General features: G+C 39.9%; 1 protein-coding gene across 4 annotated transcripts in view; it reads right to left on the bottom strand.

Annotated features, from left to right (window-relative positions):
• Positions 1 to 1,267: 1,267 nt before the first annotated feature.
• Positions 1,268 to 17,209, bottom strand: part of PACS2 (phosphofurin acidic cluster sorting protein 2) — a 490,004-nt gene continuing 474,062 nt past the window's right edge. For all 4 annotated transcript variants that reach the window (XM_029598809.1, XM_029598810.1, XM_029598811.1 and 1 more), the window contains exons 21-24: positions 13,658 to 13,793; positions 8,967 to 9,199; positions 7,318 to 7,431; positions 1,268 to 1,987 (exon numbers count right to left, since the gene is read on the bottom strand). In XM_029598809.1, coding sequence (XP_029454669.1) covers positions 1,869 to 1,987; positions 7,318 to 7,431; positions 8,967 to 9,199; positions 13,658 to 13,793 — 602 coding nt within the window. In that variant the 3' untranslated portion in view covers positions 1,268 to 1,868. The remainder of the gene's footprint in view (positions 1,988 to 7,317; positions 7,432 to 8,966; positions 9,200 to 13,657; positions 13,794 to 17,209) is intronic.

Raw genomic sequence — 17,209 nt, 5'->3', positions numbered from 1 at the left:
ACTATCATAGAGAGCAGTATCCAGCATACCTACACCAGGGCTTGAATCAACTAAGCAAAAGCGGGCTGCAGAAACACTGGCAAAAGCAAAGGCATGCAAGTGCATTTTAATCTTTAGCCAGTAGATTGTGTGCAGTTCTTGAGAATTGTTCGCACATAATGGTTAAATAACAGTAGTTAATTTGCATGCTTTGCTTACCATAAAGACTGAGTCAGCTACTCCTGCTGTGTCCATTCATTACACAGAGCCTTCAAATCCATGCACTCTGAAGTGCACACTAGTAGTGGTTGTGCATGTAAAATGTTAGATAGTGTACTGGCCCATAGGCGCTTCCTAAAATTAAATCTGGAACTGGGCATGGTCTGTTGGGAATTGTGTATTTGTGCAGACATGCTGTGCCATGTAATATGATCTATAGGTATACATGTGTGTATTGGGAATATGGGTAATTGGTAATCACTTTCCTTGACTTCTCATATCCTACACATTTTTAACTTCTCTTCTGGCTCCTGAAATGAGCAACAAAATACACTTTGTAGACTTTGCAGAGGACACAACAGCTTGTGTTCTTCTTTTGAAAAATTTAGCTTAATATTTCTTAAAGCTTTAAAAAAATGTCTGCAATTATTAAATAGTACTTCTCCCTTATGAGGATGGACCCGGTTGTTTATGGGAAGAAAATATGTTCATGTGACGTTCTAGGAACTATCAGCAGCAACTCACTTTGTTGCACTGACTAAGTTATCCCCATCACCTATGACTGTGAAACTGTTATTAGTAGCTACTGTTTTACTATAAATATTATAGAATGCAAGATTTTGAAACTGCAAATTCCCCTAGCTTCATTTATACTTCAAAACCTTGCCTAACTTCAGTCAGTAGGAACACTCAATTCTGGCTGCTGTAGCTAAAAGAAATATCCGTTACATCTAAGGGATCAGGGACAGTAAGGTATGGCGTGCTAAAGTGGACAATATGCTTCATTGTGTGGCATGTGCACTCTTAAAATTGTTGTTGCCTCCATATACAGTAATGACCAGCAACACCTGAGTCAACTAAATCAGTGTTACAATGCACTTGCATTTACAGCGTTAAATGGTGGGCACTATACTCACATTTCTGGAATATGATTCTCAAAAATTTCAGATACTTTTTTACTTAGTAGATGGATTAATATACTGCTGCTTTAAGATAATTACATTGTGAGGCAGGGAACTTCACTTTGCTTTCTAATTTCCAGAAAAAAATGCAAAAGTTTAAACATTTCTGATCCGACAAACACTTTATAAAGTCATCAAGCTGACTAATGACTATGTCCAATTCCTGAAATGTGCTCACATGCACATATTGAGTGTTTAGATTGGCCTGTTAATATTTTACAAAATTGTTTTCTGGGCCTCCCAGTCTGCCATCTCTCCTTGTTCACAAGTCTTCAAACTCTCAAAGCCTCAACCACAGAAAGAGTCCCATAAAACTCAAGACAATCTTTAGGTTAATAAAGCAGTGCAGTTATTCTATTATTAATTCTGTTTCCCTGTTTAGAGTCACGCAAATTACTTTCCGAAAACCAGCACATCTATACTTAAGACTTTTTCTGGTTATTGTTTTTTTGTTTGTTTTTGCTTTTATGGAAAGGGCATCGATTCCCTTGTAGTAGCATTAATAATTAATATAAAAAAGTAATATGAGCATAGCTTTAAATAATCTGCGCAATAAAAAATACTAATAGTAAAAAAAAAAAATGCATAAAATAAAAAACACAAATAGGGTGGCTTCAGTCTGAGAAAACGATTGGCACTCAGTTTACTGGCTCCTGAGGTCCAGTCTCGAGAGAAGCTGAATGTTTTTTCCTCTTCTTCCCGGAGAAGCTAGAAGCTGGATTTGGAGTGTCCAAATATGCAGATCGGGAAGTGCTTGACGTGAGACGACCACTGTGCTGCCAACTGGAAGAATTTCACATCGTTCCATTCTACTCCATCGATGAGTACTACCCAACGGAGGACAAGGGAAGGGGGGGGGGGGGGAGAGAGAGAATGAAACCCATGTCACATTAAGAATCCTTAAGACAAAAAAAAGTAATTTATCCCAAAGCATGGTACTGTTCTCCTTTAGATTTACTGGGGCTTAACATAACATAATGAAGTTGCACAACAGATGAAACTGATGCATATGTTTCTTTACAAGACTATGCCATTCTTTTCTTGTAAATATTTCAATTTGCTGACTTTACATCCATTGCAATTCTGCAAATCTGTACGTTTTTTGTGAACATGTATCATCTGTTCCTGTGCCAAAAGATGTGTACAGTTGTGTGAAAAATGTGGGCACTTCTGGCCAAACTGTATGCTTCAATAGAAGATCAACCAACCTCTACATGGTACAAAAAGTTAAGCATGACATCTTCAATTTTTAATGCAAAATTATTCTTTGCTTATTTTAACAGATTGAAAATAATAAAAGTGAATACTGTATGAGCAAACGTTGGGACACCCTTCCAGTGGATTACTACTTAAAAAAAAAAAAAAAAAAAAAAGTTGTTGATCAGGCCCAGAAAGTCGACTGACATATGGCCTTCAATTAGTCTGGTGAAGATAATTCTGTGGCTGAACAAATTCTTCAATCCTTCTAACCTCTCAAGTAGGGATGATTGTACTGTCTATTTTCAACCACCATGGGCACCTCTAAGCAGAAGCTGTCTGAGCATTTGAAAATGAAAATTCAGTCTTTCAAAGCTGGAAAATACTATAAAAATCTCTAAATGCTTCCAGCTACCAATTTCAACTGTCAGAAACATAAAAAAATCTAAGATACATGGAACTGTAGAAGTAGAGGCAAGATCTGGAAGACCAAGAACAATCTCTAATAGAACTGCCCACAACTAAGATCTGCAAAACAGAACCCACATATCACTAGAAATGAACTGCAGAAAAGTTTAGTTGCCACTGGAGTAGTTGTCCACAAGTCCACAGTGCAGAGTTGGTTCCACAACAATTATCTTTTCTCTATGACTTCATCACATAACTCATCATCTAAAGTTTACAAACAAAACCTTAATAAGTCTCAAACGTTTTGGAACAACGTACTTTGAACTGTTTGGCCATAACTATATAAGATACATTTGGAGAATAAAGAGATAAAGCATTCGGAAAAAAAGAGCACCTTGCCAACTGTTAAGCATGGGGTGGATCTAATGTACTTTGGGGTTGTGCAACAGCCAGTAGCACAGGCAATATTAGGGTGAAGTTTTTAAAGTGTGTGCAAAAATTTAGCATATATTTGCATAAGTAGCCACTACTCACGTATTCCATATTTTATAAAAGTCAAAAATACGCACATATTTTCACTTTCGTGCACACGTGTATGTATAAAAGGGGATGTTTAGGGGTGTTCCAAGACTAGGGCCAACATTTATGCATGTAAATTGCTATTTGAATAGACACTTACACAGGCTGACATCCAGCAAACTTAATAGATTGCCCTGAAGCCGCTCCAGTGAAATGTGGTATGTCGGCATGTTTCAGGTAAGAGTTGAAATGCAAACTTATCATTGTTGGGAAACTAAGAAGCATTATTGTTCACAAAACACAACTGGTTTTGAAGCATATTTGTGGGGACAGTATTAAAACTAATATGAAAGGGATATTTCCTGTGATGCCAGTATAAAGCTCCTTAATACTAGTGTATTCAGTTGGTCCAGTCTCAGCTGTCTAAGGTTCATCTCCTTTCATTTATTTGTTTGCAGAACTATTTGGATTGTGTGCTGTTTTTTCAAAATAAAAGTGGACTGATAAAAAAAAAAAAAGAGAACACGTTTACCAGTGTTTTTGATTTTTTTTTAAATATATTTTGGTGTTTAACTTTGTACCATGTAAAGGATGTGCCAGCATCTGTTCACTTGGAGATTCACTGAAATGTACAATTTGACCAGAAGTGTTTGCTCTTTTGCACATGACTGGACTAATCATACCTACAAAGACCACTAGTCTGGTAAAAGTGCCCCATTAAGGAACAGTAACATCTTGAAACAAAAAATACTAAAAAGGGCCAATTATTAAATCTCCAAACATTATATGTGAATGATCAAAATCAGGTTCAAGAGCATGAAGCATTTTGGTTACTTAAGCTATAATAAAAGAAGTCATTTTGAATGGACAGCTTGAAGCAATCTGCCACCTGAGGCAAGGGATGAGATTGTGCCACCTCGCCCCATCTAGCTCCACCCATGTCGGCGTTCCTCCTCCTTTCAGCTGACGCTGGCCTCCTCCTCTTTCATGCTGCTGCCGGCCTGGGTCAGCAGTCGCGGGCAGGGTGAGGCAGACTCCACAGTGGCGTTCTGAGAGGGGCATTTCTTTTTGCCGCCTCAAAATTCTGCCACCTGAAGCGGCCGCCTCACCCTGCCTCATTAGAGAACCGCTCCGTACGCTGCTAAGTAAGACCTGATAAACAGAACTACTGAGCAAATGCTGTACAGAGATCAAGACAGGTTTCAATAAAGCAGGTGGAACTGCTGGTTTTTTTGACAACATTGTGGATGGAAGTAGAGCTTCTTGAGCGTCAGTCCTGGGGCTGGTTTTGTTCACTACTTTTGTGAGAAATATCAAAGAGGAGTTAGTAAAAAAAAAAAAAAAAAAAGTTAGGGTTTTTTTTGTTTGCGGATGGCATAAAGATCTGCAATACAGTGGATGTTCCTGAAAGAGTAGATGGAATGAGGCATAATTTAAAAAGCTCAAGTAATGGCTGTGTGCTTGGCAGCTGTTGTAATACAAAAAAAGTATAAAGTCATACATTTGGGGCAATGTTCCTTCTGAGGATTGGATTGCTGTGTGCAAAAATGTTTGCTCATGAGCAAACATTTTTGGATTCATTATTCTGTCAGCATTATTTTCTTTGATGCAAAAGTCTATCAATTTTATGCTCATAGCAACCCAATCCTTAGAGGGAACATTGGAGCAGCATGCACACAACATTTCTCACACACACACACACACACACACACATACACACACTAGCACATTAACACACTTGCATATTCACTCATACTCTTTCACGCACATACCATGCTCATTCTCAAACACACACACACACACACATTTACTCCCCAGACTCTCACGCACATGCACACTCACTAAGTTCTCCTCCTCTTATACACACACTCATCTCAGTAACTGCAAACCCTTCACTGTCAAAAACTTTGAGAAGTAACACAAATCCCCCAGGACCCAAACAGCAGCAGCCTTATCTATGACATGGCAGCACTGCAATTATTATACCTTGCCCTAGAACACTAATGCGCCACCTACTGGGATTAACAGAACAAAGCCCTACAGAAAAACTACATGCCAGCAGAATTACTGCACCTTAGTTACAGATGCAGAACAGACAGACAAACCCTTACCTAATACAGAATAAGAGACTAAAAATTAAAATCAGAAACATGTAGACAAAAATAAAATGAAAAGCCCGAGAAACCAGACTCTGAACAGTGGAATATCGAAGAACAAAATACAAATATGTAATGCACATTCCCAAAGATATCATACGCCAATCACTAAAACTTCAATTTTTTTAAATCTTTGTTGCTTGATCTTATTGGTCTCAGGCTTTTTTTTTTTTCCATGTTCCCTTTCATGGTCTTTTCCCAATGCCTTTTACAGAGTTTCTTTTTATTCTGTTTTTTCCTTCTCCACCTGGCTTCTTCCCTTCCTCCCTCCATTCACACCCAAATGCTGGCAGTCACACACACACAGTTGTCACCCAGCTACTCACACACAGGCTCTCACCCAGCCACATGCTCTTACCCCCCTCCACAGGCAGTCACACAAACACCCCCCACCTGCAGCCTCTCACCCACCTAGGTAGTCATCCACACCCACATGCAGGCAGTCACCTTCCTCACACATACACACACAGTCTGGCCTCATCCTGCTGGTGGCTGAAGATGAAGTCCGCTGGCGGCCTCTGCACCATCCTTCTCTCTTTGGCTGCTAGCGGGATGGGGTCTGCTGACAACCATCGCATCCTCCGCCTCTCTTTGGCCAGGAGCGGGATGGGATGCATTCTCTTTCTGTTTTCGCCTGCCAGCAGGATAGGCTCCATCGCGGCCTGCCAAGCTGAGGGGTAGGTGGCAGCAGGAGTCAAGTTTATCCTGCTGTCAATGGGGTTGATCTTGCGGTAAGAGCTGTGCGACTGGCAGCAGAAGACGATGTTTGAATAAGCACGACTCCTGCTGCCTGGAATGGGTTTGTAGGGAGGTGTGATGCCACTGCTTGGATCAGTCAGGGGTTTGGTTTATCCCTGCCCAATCCAATCCCTGGTCAGGGGGAGGGGTAAAAAACTGTGCATGCTGTGAAAAAAGTTGTGCGCGCCTGCATACGTACACAGCTTAGAGGGAACAGCGAGTTGGGGTGAAATGACAGATAGTGACATGGCCAGGGTGACTATACCTGATGAGCTCTAGGTAATGGAACAGTGAAACAAGGCACTGGCCAGAGAGGTGAATACTAGGGAGTGGTATAACCAGAAAAAAAAGGTGATAATGACTCCATATAGGTCATTAGAGAGACCCCATCTGGAATATCGTGTTCAGTTCTGGAGGCCATGCTGCTGAAAGGATATAAATACTAGAAGTGATCCAGAGAAGGGCTATCAAAATGGTGCAGCGTCTACAGCTAAAGATTTGAGATGATACTTAAGGACCTAATTATCTACATCCTTGAGGAGAGGAGAGAAGGGGGAATATGATAAACTAAGTATAAATAGAGAAGAAGCAAATCACCAGAAAAACGAACAAGAAGTCATAAGGTTAAAAAGGAGTACACTAAGGCATAATTGTTAGAAAATAATTCTTCACAGGAAGGATAATGGATCATGAAGCAGACTTTTAATGGAAGCAGAGGGGCAAAAACAGTAAGAGAATTCAAGAAAGCATAGGACCAGCACAGAATACCTAATTGCAAAGAGGTGAGGGTAAAATGAAAGATCAACTGTTTACTGCATTGCAAAAGTAAGCAAATGGGCAGATCAGACAGGCTTTATGGTCCTTATCTGCTGTTATATTATGTGCAAAGATTTTTTGAACTAGGTATATGAGTAACATATGATTGCAGGCAGTGGATTTTAAACCTGGTCTGGTATTCACAATATCCATAGTACATAACATGAGATATAATTGCTCTACAAACAGGTTAATTTGCATATTTTAATTACCTTGAAAAACAATTTGAGGACAAGAACTGGAGCTGGGCTTCATTGTCTTAGTGAAATATTTGTCACCATAGTTTAGAATAGTGCCACAAATAGCAGAAATCACATACTTACCCTGTAGCATATTCTGTTGATGCTTTGCAGTGCAAATTAATCTGCTTATTCCTTCAATACACTGACTTTTGGATTCCACATCCTTGTCTTTTGTTTTCTTAGGCAAAAACATCACTGGAAAAAAAAATACCCTTGTGATTTTTGTATCTAAAATTATCTTACTGGAAAAGAGAAACCAATTCTAATGAGTGTTGAAAACAGAACTGCATCAAAAAACTAAACTAATATACCAATAATGAAGATACTCTTCAAAAGGAAGTACCAGATTGAGGCATTCTTTCCTTTTGTAACACTGCCTTCCATTTACAGTCTTTATGCACTCAATGTTTCCCATTTGATGGATCTACAGAGCCATCTCCATCTCATTTAACGGAGAGCAATCCTTTTCCTAGTTTCGCCATTTCTTTATCCATAGTAGTTGTAGTTCCTTGCAGGGGTACCATGAGAGCACACAATGGATCAATATAGCCCTGTCCAAAAGTAATGGGTCTAAAAAGGGAAGGCAACTCCTTAATTCTGGCCAGAACTCTGCCATTAGATTTTAATCTAACCCAACTGCCCGGTAATCTGGTGTTGACAAATATTGAATTCTTGGTTTTGCTCAATGCTTTTTTACAAAGCCCTAGGACTTCAGAGGCATGCAAATGTACTGGGTAATCAAGCCACTTTGTGCCACACACATCACAGGTATGATAAATACATATCAAAATTTACTTTAAATATTTTCAAACAAATGCATGACAGTCACTGCTTTATATACAACAGGTGCACAGTAGGTATACTTTAAGATACTCAAACTAATGTTTGGGCCACTTGAATTGGCCACTGCTGTAAACAGGATACTGGGCTTGGAGGAACTTTGGTCTGACCCAGTATGGCATATCTTATGTTCAACCACCCAAGGAATGATAGCAACCATAATAAGCCACTTCCCTTGGAATATCATGTTATTGCTATGATAATTTTTCTATAATTGTGTTCTACAAAGCTGTAGCCAATGTTTAAGGTTTAATAAGTAGAACATTTGTTAGACAAAGAAGAGATTTATTAATATGTCTCTAAAGGAAGAATTTTGGCAAGTCAGACTACTTGATCTACGTTAGAATTTAGTCAGGAAACTAAAGACTGCCATTCCTATTCTTATGAAAAATACCATAAATCCTTAACAGGGTCACAGTTGGACATCTCACTCGAAAAAAAAAGAGAGACTCAGTAGTACAACACCCCTAACACCTTGCTGGGGCATTAATGATTTAAAAGGCTGGAGTAGTGAGACTCAAGAAAAAAAATTCAGTACATTCTGCATGTCTCCCATCCAAACACTGGATAGGCCCAACCATGCTTAGCTTCTGAAATCTCATGATGGCAGAGCCCAAGCTGGTAGAACTACATTTCATTATAAAATGGATTTTAGTAAATAACTGCCAAAAGACCAAAGAATTTTTATGGTTTGTACCTGAATTTTCATTTCTAAAGTTGAAGAACGAGAACAGCCTTGCTATAAAGACCAGGCCCAGAACATGATTCAAACTTAGAACTCACAACTGCATTATAATTTCTCATTATTATATGGGAATGTGAGCTAACAAAGTAAAAGGACAGCAGCAGATATCTATCAGTGGTACGCCATTTTCAAAGTCATGCCTTACCCTTTTTGTTCTTCTCTTTTGTTACCACTGTCATTGACATGGTTGGAGTGGCTGATGCGTCACTGCTACTGGGCAGCCTGCTGACCTGGAGTGAGCGGAAAGTGCATTTCAGTGTGTTTTTGGCAGTGGAGGAGGAAGAGTCCTTTTTCTCTGTATCTTTCTTCTTTTCTGTGGGCTGAGCAGCAATCCAATAATCTAACTGCAGTCCCATCAGCTCAGCGCCCAAATTCTGGCTAAAAGTTAACAGGAAAAGGGAGAAATAAAATCACTTCACGCTGTGACTTTTTCAAATCATGTGTAAATAAATACATTTTTAAAAAACATTAACCACTGTCCACAATCCAGTAGGAGCAATGAGAGGAGAGGATCATTTTGCTGGTGGTTGAAGAGAACTGGTAAATATTGCTTTGAGAAATTTTAGAACTTAAAATTTTGGGGGGGATGTACGCTATTTGGGGGTGTTTCTTAAAAAAAAACAAACGCTAGCCAAAAGGTAGGAAAAAGCTTAGAGTGTGTGTATATTTGTCTTTCCATCCACACCAGCAAATCCTTGGATTTATAGGCAGAAGACACTTATCACATTAACAACCAGCCTTTTTTTTATAACACAGGATCGCCCCTGGCCTTATCAAAAGTTTAATTATCCCATTGCAGGTAATTACCAGATTAATAGTGAATATACCAAAAAATTTAAAGGACTTATTTACATATGCCTATCCCTTAGCAACCTAAACTTAATTAAGAACTCAACAAAATTAAGATGAAGGCACTAATCTAGCAGCAAAATGGGGGCCTTATAGTCTTCTGCATCAAATGTCACATGTATGATTTTTTACCTGTCGGTGAGAGGTTGCATGTGTACACCCGGTGCAAAGAGCTCCTGGCTCTCAGAGAAGGAGTCTGATCTCTTGAGGATAAAGTGGCAGATCTGGAGGAGCTGAGGCAAACAGAGGTTTACAGATGAGCCAAGTCCCAACTCCAGTCTGGCAGTCCTGGTGCTGCCTTGGAGGAGGAAGGTCTCCTGATCGGAGAGCATCAACCTGGTGTGGCAGGAAATTATCCTGTAGCAAGGACTTGCTTTCCAGGATGTATCTCCCAAGGCAACTGCCCAGGACAGAAGGGTTAGGTTGACTGTCATAGTTGGTGATTCAATTATTAGGAATGTAGAGAGCTGGGTGGCTGGAGGGCACAAGGAGCGCCTGATAGTATGCCTGTCTGGTGCGAAGGTGGTGGACCTCCCGTGTCACCTAGATAAGATTTTAGACTGTGCTGGGGAGGAGCTGGCTGGGGAGGAGCTGGGGAGGAGTTGGTACATATGGGCACCAACGACATACGAAAATGTGGGAGGGAGTTTCTGGAAACCAAATTCACACTCTTATGTAGAAAGCTGAAATCCAAAATCTCCAAGGTAGTATTCTCTGTAAAGCTCCCTGTTCCATACGCACGTCCCAGAGGCAGGCAGAGATCCAGAGTCTCAATGGGTGGATGAGACGATAATACAAGGAAGAGGGATTTGGGTTTATAAGGAACTGGGGAGTCTTTTGGGTAAGCGGGGAGTCTTTTCTGAAGGAACAGGCTCCACCTTAAACAGGGTAGAATCAGGATACTGGCACTAACCTTTAAAAAGGAGATAGACCAGCTTTTAAACTAGAACAAAGGGGAATGCACACAGTCGTTCAGCAGCGCATAGCTCGGAGGGAGCTATCTTCAAAGAAGTAGGAGAGCTAAAAGATTCCAAATTATCCTTGTCAACTGAAAAGCAGGTTAATACAAACACACTTTGAAATGTCTGAATGCCAATGCCAAGTCTAAGAAGTAAGATGGGAGAATTAGAGTGTATAGCAGTGAATGATGAGATAGACTTAACTGGCATCTCAGAGACATGGCGGAAAAAGGATAATCAATGGGATAATAGAAGGACTAGGGGGCACTCCATGAAGTAAGCAAGTAGCTCATTTAAAATAAACTGAAGAAAATTATTTTTCAGTCAGCGAATAGTTAAGCTCTGGAACTCATTGCCAGAGGATGTGGTTATGGTAGTTAGTGTGACTGGGTTTAAAAAAGGTTTGGATAAATTCCTAGAGGAAAAATCCATAAACTATTAATTAATAAGCAATAGTAGCTTGAGATTTATTTAATGTTTGGGTACTTGCCAGGTACTTGTGACTTGGATTGGCCTCTGTTGGAAACAGGATACTGGGCTTAATGGACCCTTGGTCTAACCCAGTATGACAATTCTTATGTAAATCACTTGAACCAGATAGTATACTTCCCAGGGTTCTGAAAGAACTAAAAAATGAAATTTCAGACCTATTATAAGTAATTTGTAACCTATCATCAAAATCATCTGCTGTACTTGAAGACTGGAAGGTGGCCAATGTAACCCCAATATATAAAAAGGGGTCCAGAGGTGATCTGGGAAACTATAGACCGGTGAGCCTGACTTCAGTGCCAGGAAAAATCGTGGAAACTATTTTAAAGAATAAAATCACAGAACAAATAAATAGACATGATTTAATGGGAAACAGGCAGCATGGATTTGCCCAAGGGAAGACTTGCCTCACAAATCTGCTATACTTTTTTTTGAAGGGGGTGAATAAGCATGTGGTTTAAAGATGAACCAGTAGATGTGGTGTATTTGAATTTTCAGAAGGCTTTTGACAAAGTCTCTCATGAGAAGTTTCTAAGAAAACTAAAGTCATGATGACTTGTGAATTGCAAATTGGTTAAAAGAAAGGAAACAGGGTAGGATAAAATGGTCAATTTTCACAGTGGAAAAAGGTAAATAGCGAAGTGTGCCTCAGGGATCTGTACTTGAACCAGTGCTTTTTAATATATTTATAAATGATCTGGAAAGAGGTACAACAAGTGAGATGATCAAATTTGCAGATGATATAAAATTATTCAGAGTAGTTAAATCTCAAAGGGATTGTGATAAAATGCAGGAGGACCTTGCAAGACTGGAAGATTGGGTGACCATATGGCAGATGAAAAATAATGTGGACAAGTACAAGCTAATGCATATAGGGAAAAATAACCCATGCTATAGCTACATGATGTTAGGTTTCATTTTAGGAGTTACCACCCAGGAAAAAGATCTGTGCATTATAGTTGATATTACATTGAAATTGCTGGCTCTGAGTGCTGTGTCAGTCAAAAAAAGCAAACAATGTTAAAAATTATTAGGAAGGGAATGGCAAATAAAATGAAGAATATCATAATGCCTCATCGCTCTATGGTTAGACTGCACCTTGAATACTGTGTGCAATTCTAGTTGCAGTATCTCAAAAAAGATATAGTTGCATCAGAGAAAATACAGAGCAAGGCAACCAAAATGATAAAGGACATGAAATGGCTCCCCTATGAAGAAAGGTGAAAGAGGTTAGAGCTGTTCAGCTTGGAGAAGAGCCTGCTGAGGAGGAATATGATAGAGGTATACAAAATCATACAAGGACTTTGTGGTAAATGTGAAAATTATTTATCTTTTAGATAATGTAAGGACTAGGGGGCACTTCATGAAGTTAGCAAGTAGAACATTTAAAACAAATCTGAGAACATTCTCTCTCACTCAATGCATAATTAAGCTCTGGAATTCATTGCTAGATGATGTGGTTAAGGAAACTAGTGTAGCTGGGTTTAAAAAAAGGTTGGGATAAGTTCCTGGAGAAGTCCATAAACTGCTATTAATCAACAGGGTATAGCCACTGCTTGTTGCCAGCATCAGTTGCATGGGATCTATTTTAATGTTTGGCCAGATACTTGGAGACAGGATACTGGGCTTGGTCTGACCTAATATGACATATCTTATGTTCTGTGACTTTTTTATACCATGGTTAAATACATTTTTAAAAAACATTAACCACATTGCTCCACCTTCTAAGCCCTCCCAAACTCACCCTTAAATAAAGATGAATGACAGTTACAATGTATGAAAATACCCTAGGACAAGAACCTAAATATATTACGGGACAAACCAACATTCATTCCTCTAACTCTTAAAAGAAGTGCAGTGAAACTATTCACTCTAGAAACATTTTAAAACCCAATTCATGAAACCAGGTCACCAAGTCTGCACGTACATATATTTATGCATAATCTTCTGCTAGATTAAGTTTGGTAATACCGAAGTTTAAATCTGGCACATGAGAGCCACAAATCCTGTGCAATAGCACAGCTCTGTGCGCTGTGGTTTTAAATGGAGCTGTGCGCGTTGGTGGCAGGAGTATGAGACTCTCAGGGAGGTCTTGTGTTTTCTCTAGAAATTGAACTTGATTAAAAGGGAGGTCTCAAACAGCACTGTTACATTTGTACTTACTTGTTTTCTTAAAAAAAAATAAATCTTTTAGGCGATAAGAGGAGGGGCAACCTGTGCACACAAGGCATTGATCAGAAATTTTAGGCTCCATACTAACCAAAAATATTGACTGCCTGAACAATTTTCGACAAATAAACTGACTCGGATAAGGAGAGATTCTACAAGCAGTCAAGACACCACAGCTGGCACCTGGGACATATCCTTGCAATGTGGATAGGAATAGCTGGGCTGGCCAGATGGGTTAAAATTGGGCAATTTCTGCCCTCGTCTGTCATGCTGATGAAGTTGGTGACAACCTTAAAAATCTCTAGTAATCAGAATTCTCTCTCAAGGGAGATTTGATGTCAACAGCAGGAACACTGCATGTGAAGGTTACCTGGAGGGCGTGGAAAGGCCCGTTACAGATGGGGAGGAAGGAGGGGTAGGCGAGGCTTCTTTCACAACAGGAGATACAGGTGGCGGGGTGGAGGAGAGAACATTGGAACTAGCAGGAGCTGCATCATCAGAATCCCCTGTGAAAGCAAATCAAATGATGCCATTAATACCTTTAACTCTGCGTAGTTTTCTGTTACTGAGTGTTGGGTAGCAAACGTCGTGCACATTGCTTAATGGCAGGCAAACAACTAGTACTAATAACCAGTATTTAGAATAAAAAGATTTACTAGTTTTCTGTGGAAATCCATTATCATTTGCCAGCACCGTGACTGATTATAACTTCAAGAACAGCCATCAGAAAATCACTCATTGTTAAACATCCTTGTGTTTTCCCTTTGGCTAGTAGCAACCTAAATGCTGGCAAAACATTGTAACTTTGCGTCACATCCATATTGATTCTGCTTTTGCCAAGTACATTCTTCTCAGCAGTTACTGTTCTTATTTTCCACAGAGCAGGGGGATTCTACCTAGCATTTAGGTATTTTATCACTTCTGCAAAATGAGGCTCTCTTGTGTTTAATCACAGAGCAGAGCTCAGAGGAACAAAGTAGAAAACAGCCCGGGCAACGGCAGTATTTGGAGTCACCAAAGCCATAGAGAATGCCTCAGCAATACAGAGCAGAGACAATAAGGCAGCAGATGTAAACAGCCTGAAAAAGAAATAACTGGTTTAACAGGCCAGGGACAGAGAACAGAAAGCAAAAATAGCACTTTAAAGAAAAAAAATAAGTAGTATGAACCTTTCTCATTTAAAAAAACAAAACAAAACATTTCTTCAATGACAAATGTTTTATTAAATAAACTTTTAAAAACATAAGCATTTTTTTCAGGACTACACACTAAAACACACATGAATATATAAATAATTGGAGTTTTAGAGAATAAACAAAACCAATAGTATAACACATGCATCAAGCATTTGCAAAACTTTTGTGCACCTGTTTGCTGAAACCTGTAATCCAAACAACCTGATGCCTTTCCCCATTCACTTTAATGATTAAAGAAGAAGCTAACTGTACAAATATGCACTTATGTGTATATACAGCATACAACACTCAAGAAAGGTGTCTCAAAAAAAAACCAAAAAAAAACCTAGTCATCAAGTGTACAAATACTAATAAGGATCGTAGAAAGGAGACATGATCCCAACATGGAGTGAAAAAACCGGGAAAGTTCATCAACACCATCTGAGATGGCAGATACACACAACAGAACAAGTCGGCTTACCTATAAATAGGTACTCTGTACACAGTGGGATGAATTAGCCATGACTTATGGGTGATCCAATGGCAAGTGGACATCTCTTATAGCTCAGTAAAACTTATTGAGCATGCGCAGATTTTCTGTGTGGATGCCGTCTCCTGAACCTCTGTCTTTTACAGAGGAAACTTACTTTCTCCATGGAAAAGCATGTTTCAATTAGCCATGACTCTTGGGAATTAGTCTCAAACTGAGGGTCTCACAGTGAAACAATTACTGAAAAAAATCCACAATCCAGTGGGAGCACAGAGAAGAGGATCTTGCTGGTGGCTGAAAATAATTGGTAAATACTGCTTGGGGAAATTTATAACTTAAAAGTTTTGGGGAATATTCTTTAGTGTGTTTGTGTGTCTGTTTTAAATCGCTAGTCAAAAGGCAGGCAAAATAACCAGGAGTTTTGGGTGATTGTATTAAATAGCTAGTCAGAGGGCAGGCAAAAACTGGGAGTTTGTGATTTTGTCTTTCCCTCCCACCTCTCTCCCACCCACCCCTAGCTCATCCTTTGATTTATAGGCAGGTGACACTTTCACAATAAAAAAATAATAATCAGCCTCTTAACTTAAATTCAAATATTTCCCATGCCTTATCAAGAGTTTAATCATTCCCTTGTAGGTCACTTCCAGATAAACAGTGAGTAAACTAATATATTTAAAGGACCTTAATTGTATGCATTCCTACTCCCATAGCAACTTAAACAACTAGGAACTGAATATATTTAAGATGAAGGCAGCAGTAAGAGGAGTAACGCCCAGTATTTTGCATAGAGTGTCACTTGTGTGATTTTTTTACCCGCCAGTGAAGATTGTACGTGTGCACCCTGTGCAAAGAGCTCCTGTCTCTCAGAGCACAGGTCCGATCTATGGAGGCTAGAGTAGCAGACCTGGAGGAGTTGAAGAAGACAGAGGTATATAGATGAAACTTTCAGGACATAGTAGCCAAGTCCCAATTCCAGTCTGGCAGCCCTGGTGCTGCTTTGGAGGACGAAGGCCTAATGGTCAGAAAGCATCAACCTGGTGCAGCATGAAATGATCCTCTAGCAAGGGCCTGCTCTCTAGGTGGTGCATTGTCCTTTCGCACCGAGGATGTGTCTCCCAGGGCTACTGCCCAGAAGGGAAGGGTTAGGTCAGTCGTCATAGTTGATTCAATTATTAGGTGGCTGGTAGAGTGTGAGGATCGCCTGGTAACATGCCTACCTGGCGTGAATGTAGTGGACCTCATTCGAAACCTAGATAGGATTTTAAAATGTGCTGGGGAGGAGCCGGCTGTTGTGGTACATATGGGCACCAACGACAGGAAATGTGAGGAGGTAGGTCCTGGAAGCCAAATTTAGGCTCTTAGGTAGAAAGCTGAAATCCAGAACCTGAATTGCTCCCTGTTCCATGTGCAGGTCCCCAGAGGCAGGCAGAGCTCCGGAGTCTCAATGCTGGATGAGACGATGGTGCAAGGAAGAGGGATGCAGTTTTGTAAGGAACTGGGGAACCTTTTGGGGAATGGGGGGAGTCTTTTCCAAAGGATTGGGCTCCAGCTTAACCAGGCTGGAACCAGGCTGCTGGTGCTAACCTTTAAAAAGGAGATGGAGCAGCTTTTAAACTAAATCAAAGAGTAAAGACAACAGTCTCTCAGCAGCGCAGAGGAAGGAGGCATCTTCGAAGGATTCTAATGAAGCATTAGAGTTACGGCATCCCAACAGAGGTTCCAATAATAAGAAAAATAGACCATATGCCTATAAGTAAAGACTCACCTGAGCTAAAAGATTCCAATTTATCCCTGTCAACTGAAAAGTAGAATGTTAATACAAACAAAAGACACACTTTGAAATGTTTGTATGCTAATGTCAGAAGTCTAAGAAGTAAGATGGGAGAATTAGAATGTATAGCAGTGAATGATGACATAGACTTAATTGGAATCTCAGAGACATGGTGGAAGTAGGATAACCAATGGGACAGTGCTATACCGGGGTACAAATTATATTGCAATGATAGAGAGGAGCAATTTGGTGGCAGGGTGGAGCTTTATGTCCGGGATGGCATAAAATCCAACAGGATAAAGATCCTGCAAGAGACTAAATGCATAATCAAATATTTATGGGTAGAAATCCCTTGTGTGTTGGGGAAGAGTATAACAATAAGGTTTATACCACTGCCCACCTGGTCAAAATGATGAGACGGACAGTGAAATGCTAAGAGAAATTAGGGAAGCTTACCAAATTGGTAGTGCATCAATAATGGGAGAT

The sequence above is a fragment of the Rhinatrema bivittatum genome, chromosome 4, assembly GCF_901001135.1.
Source record: "Rhinatrema bivittatum chromosome 4, aRhiBiv1.1, whole genome shotgun sequence".
In the NCBI taxonomy this organism is placed as follows: domain Eukaryota; kingdom Metazoa; phylum Chordata; class Amphibia; order Gymnophiona; family Rhinatrematidae; genus Rhinatrema; species Rhinatrema bivittatum.
Note: the sequence above shows the minus strand (reverse complement) of the source record. Positions and strands in the feature narration are given on the sequence as shown.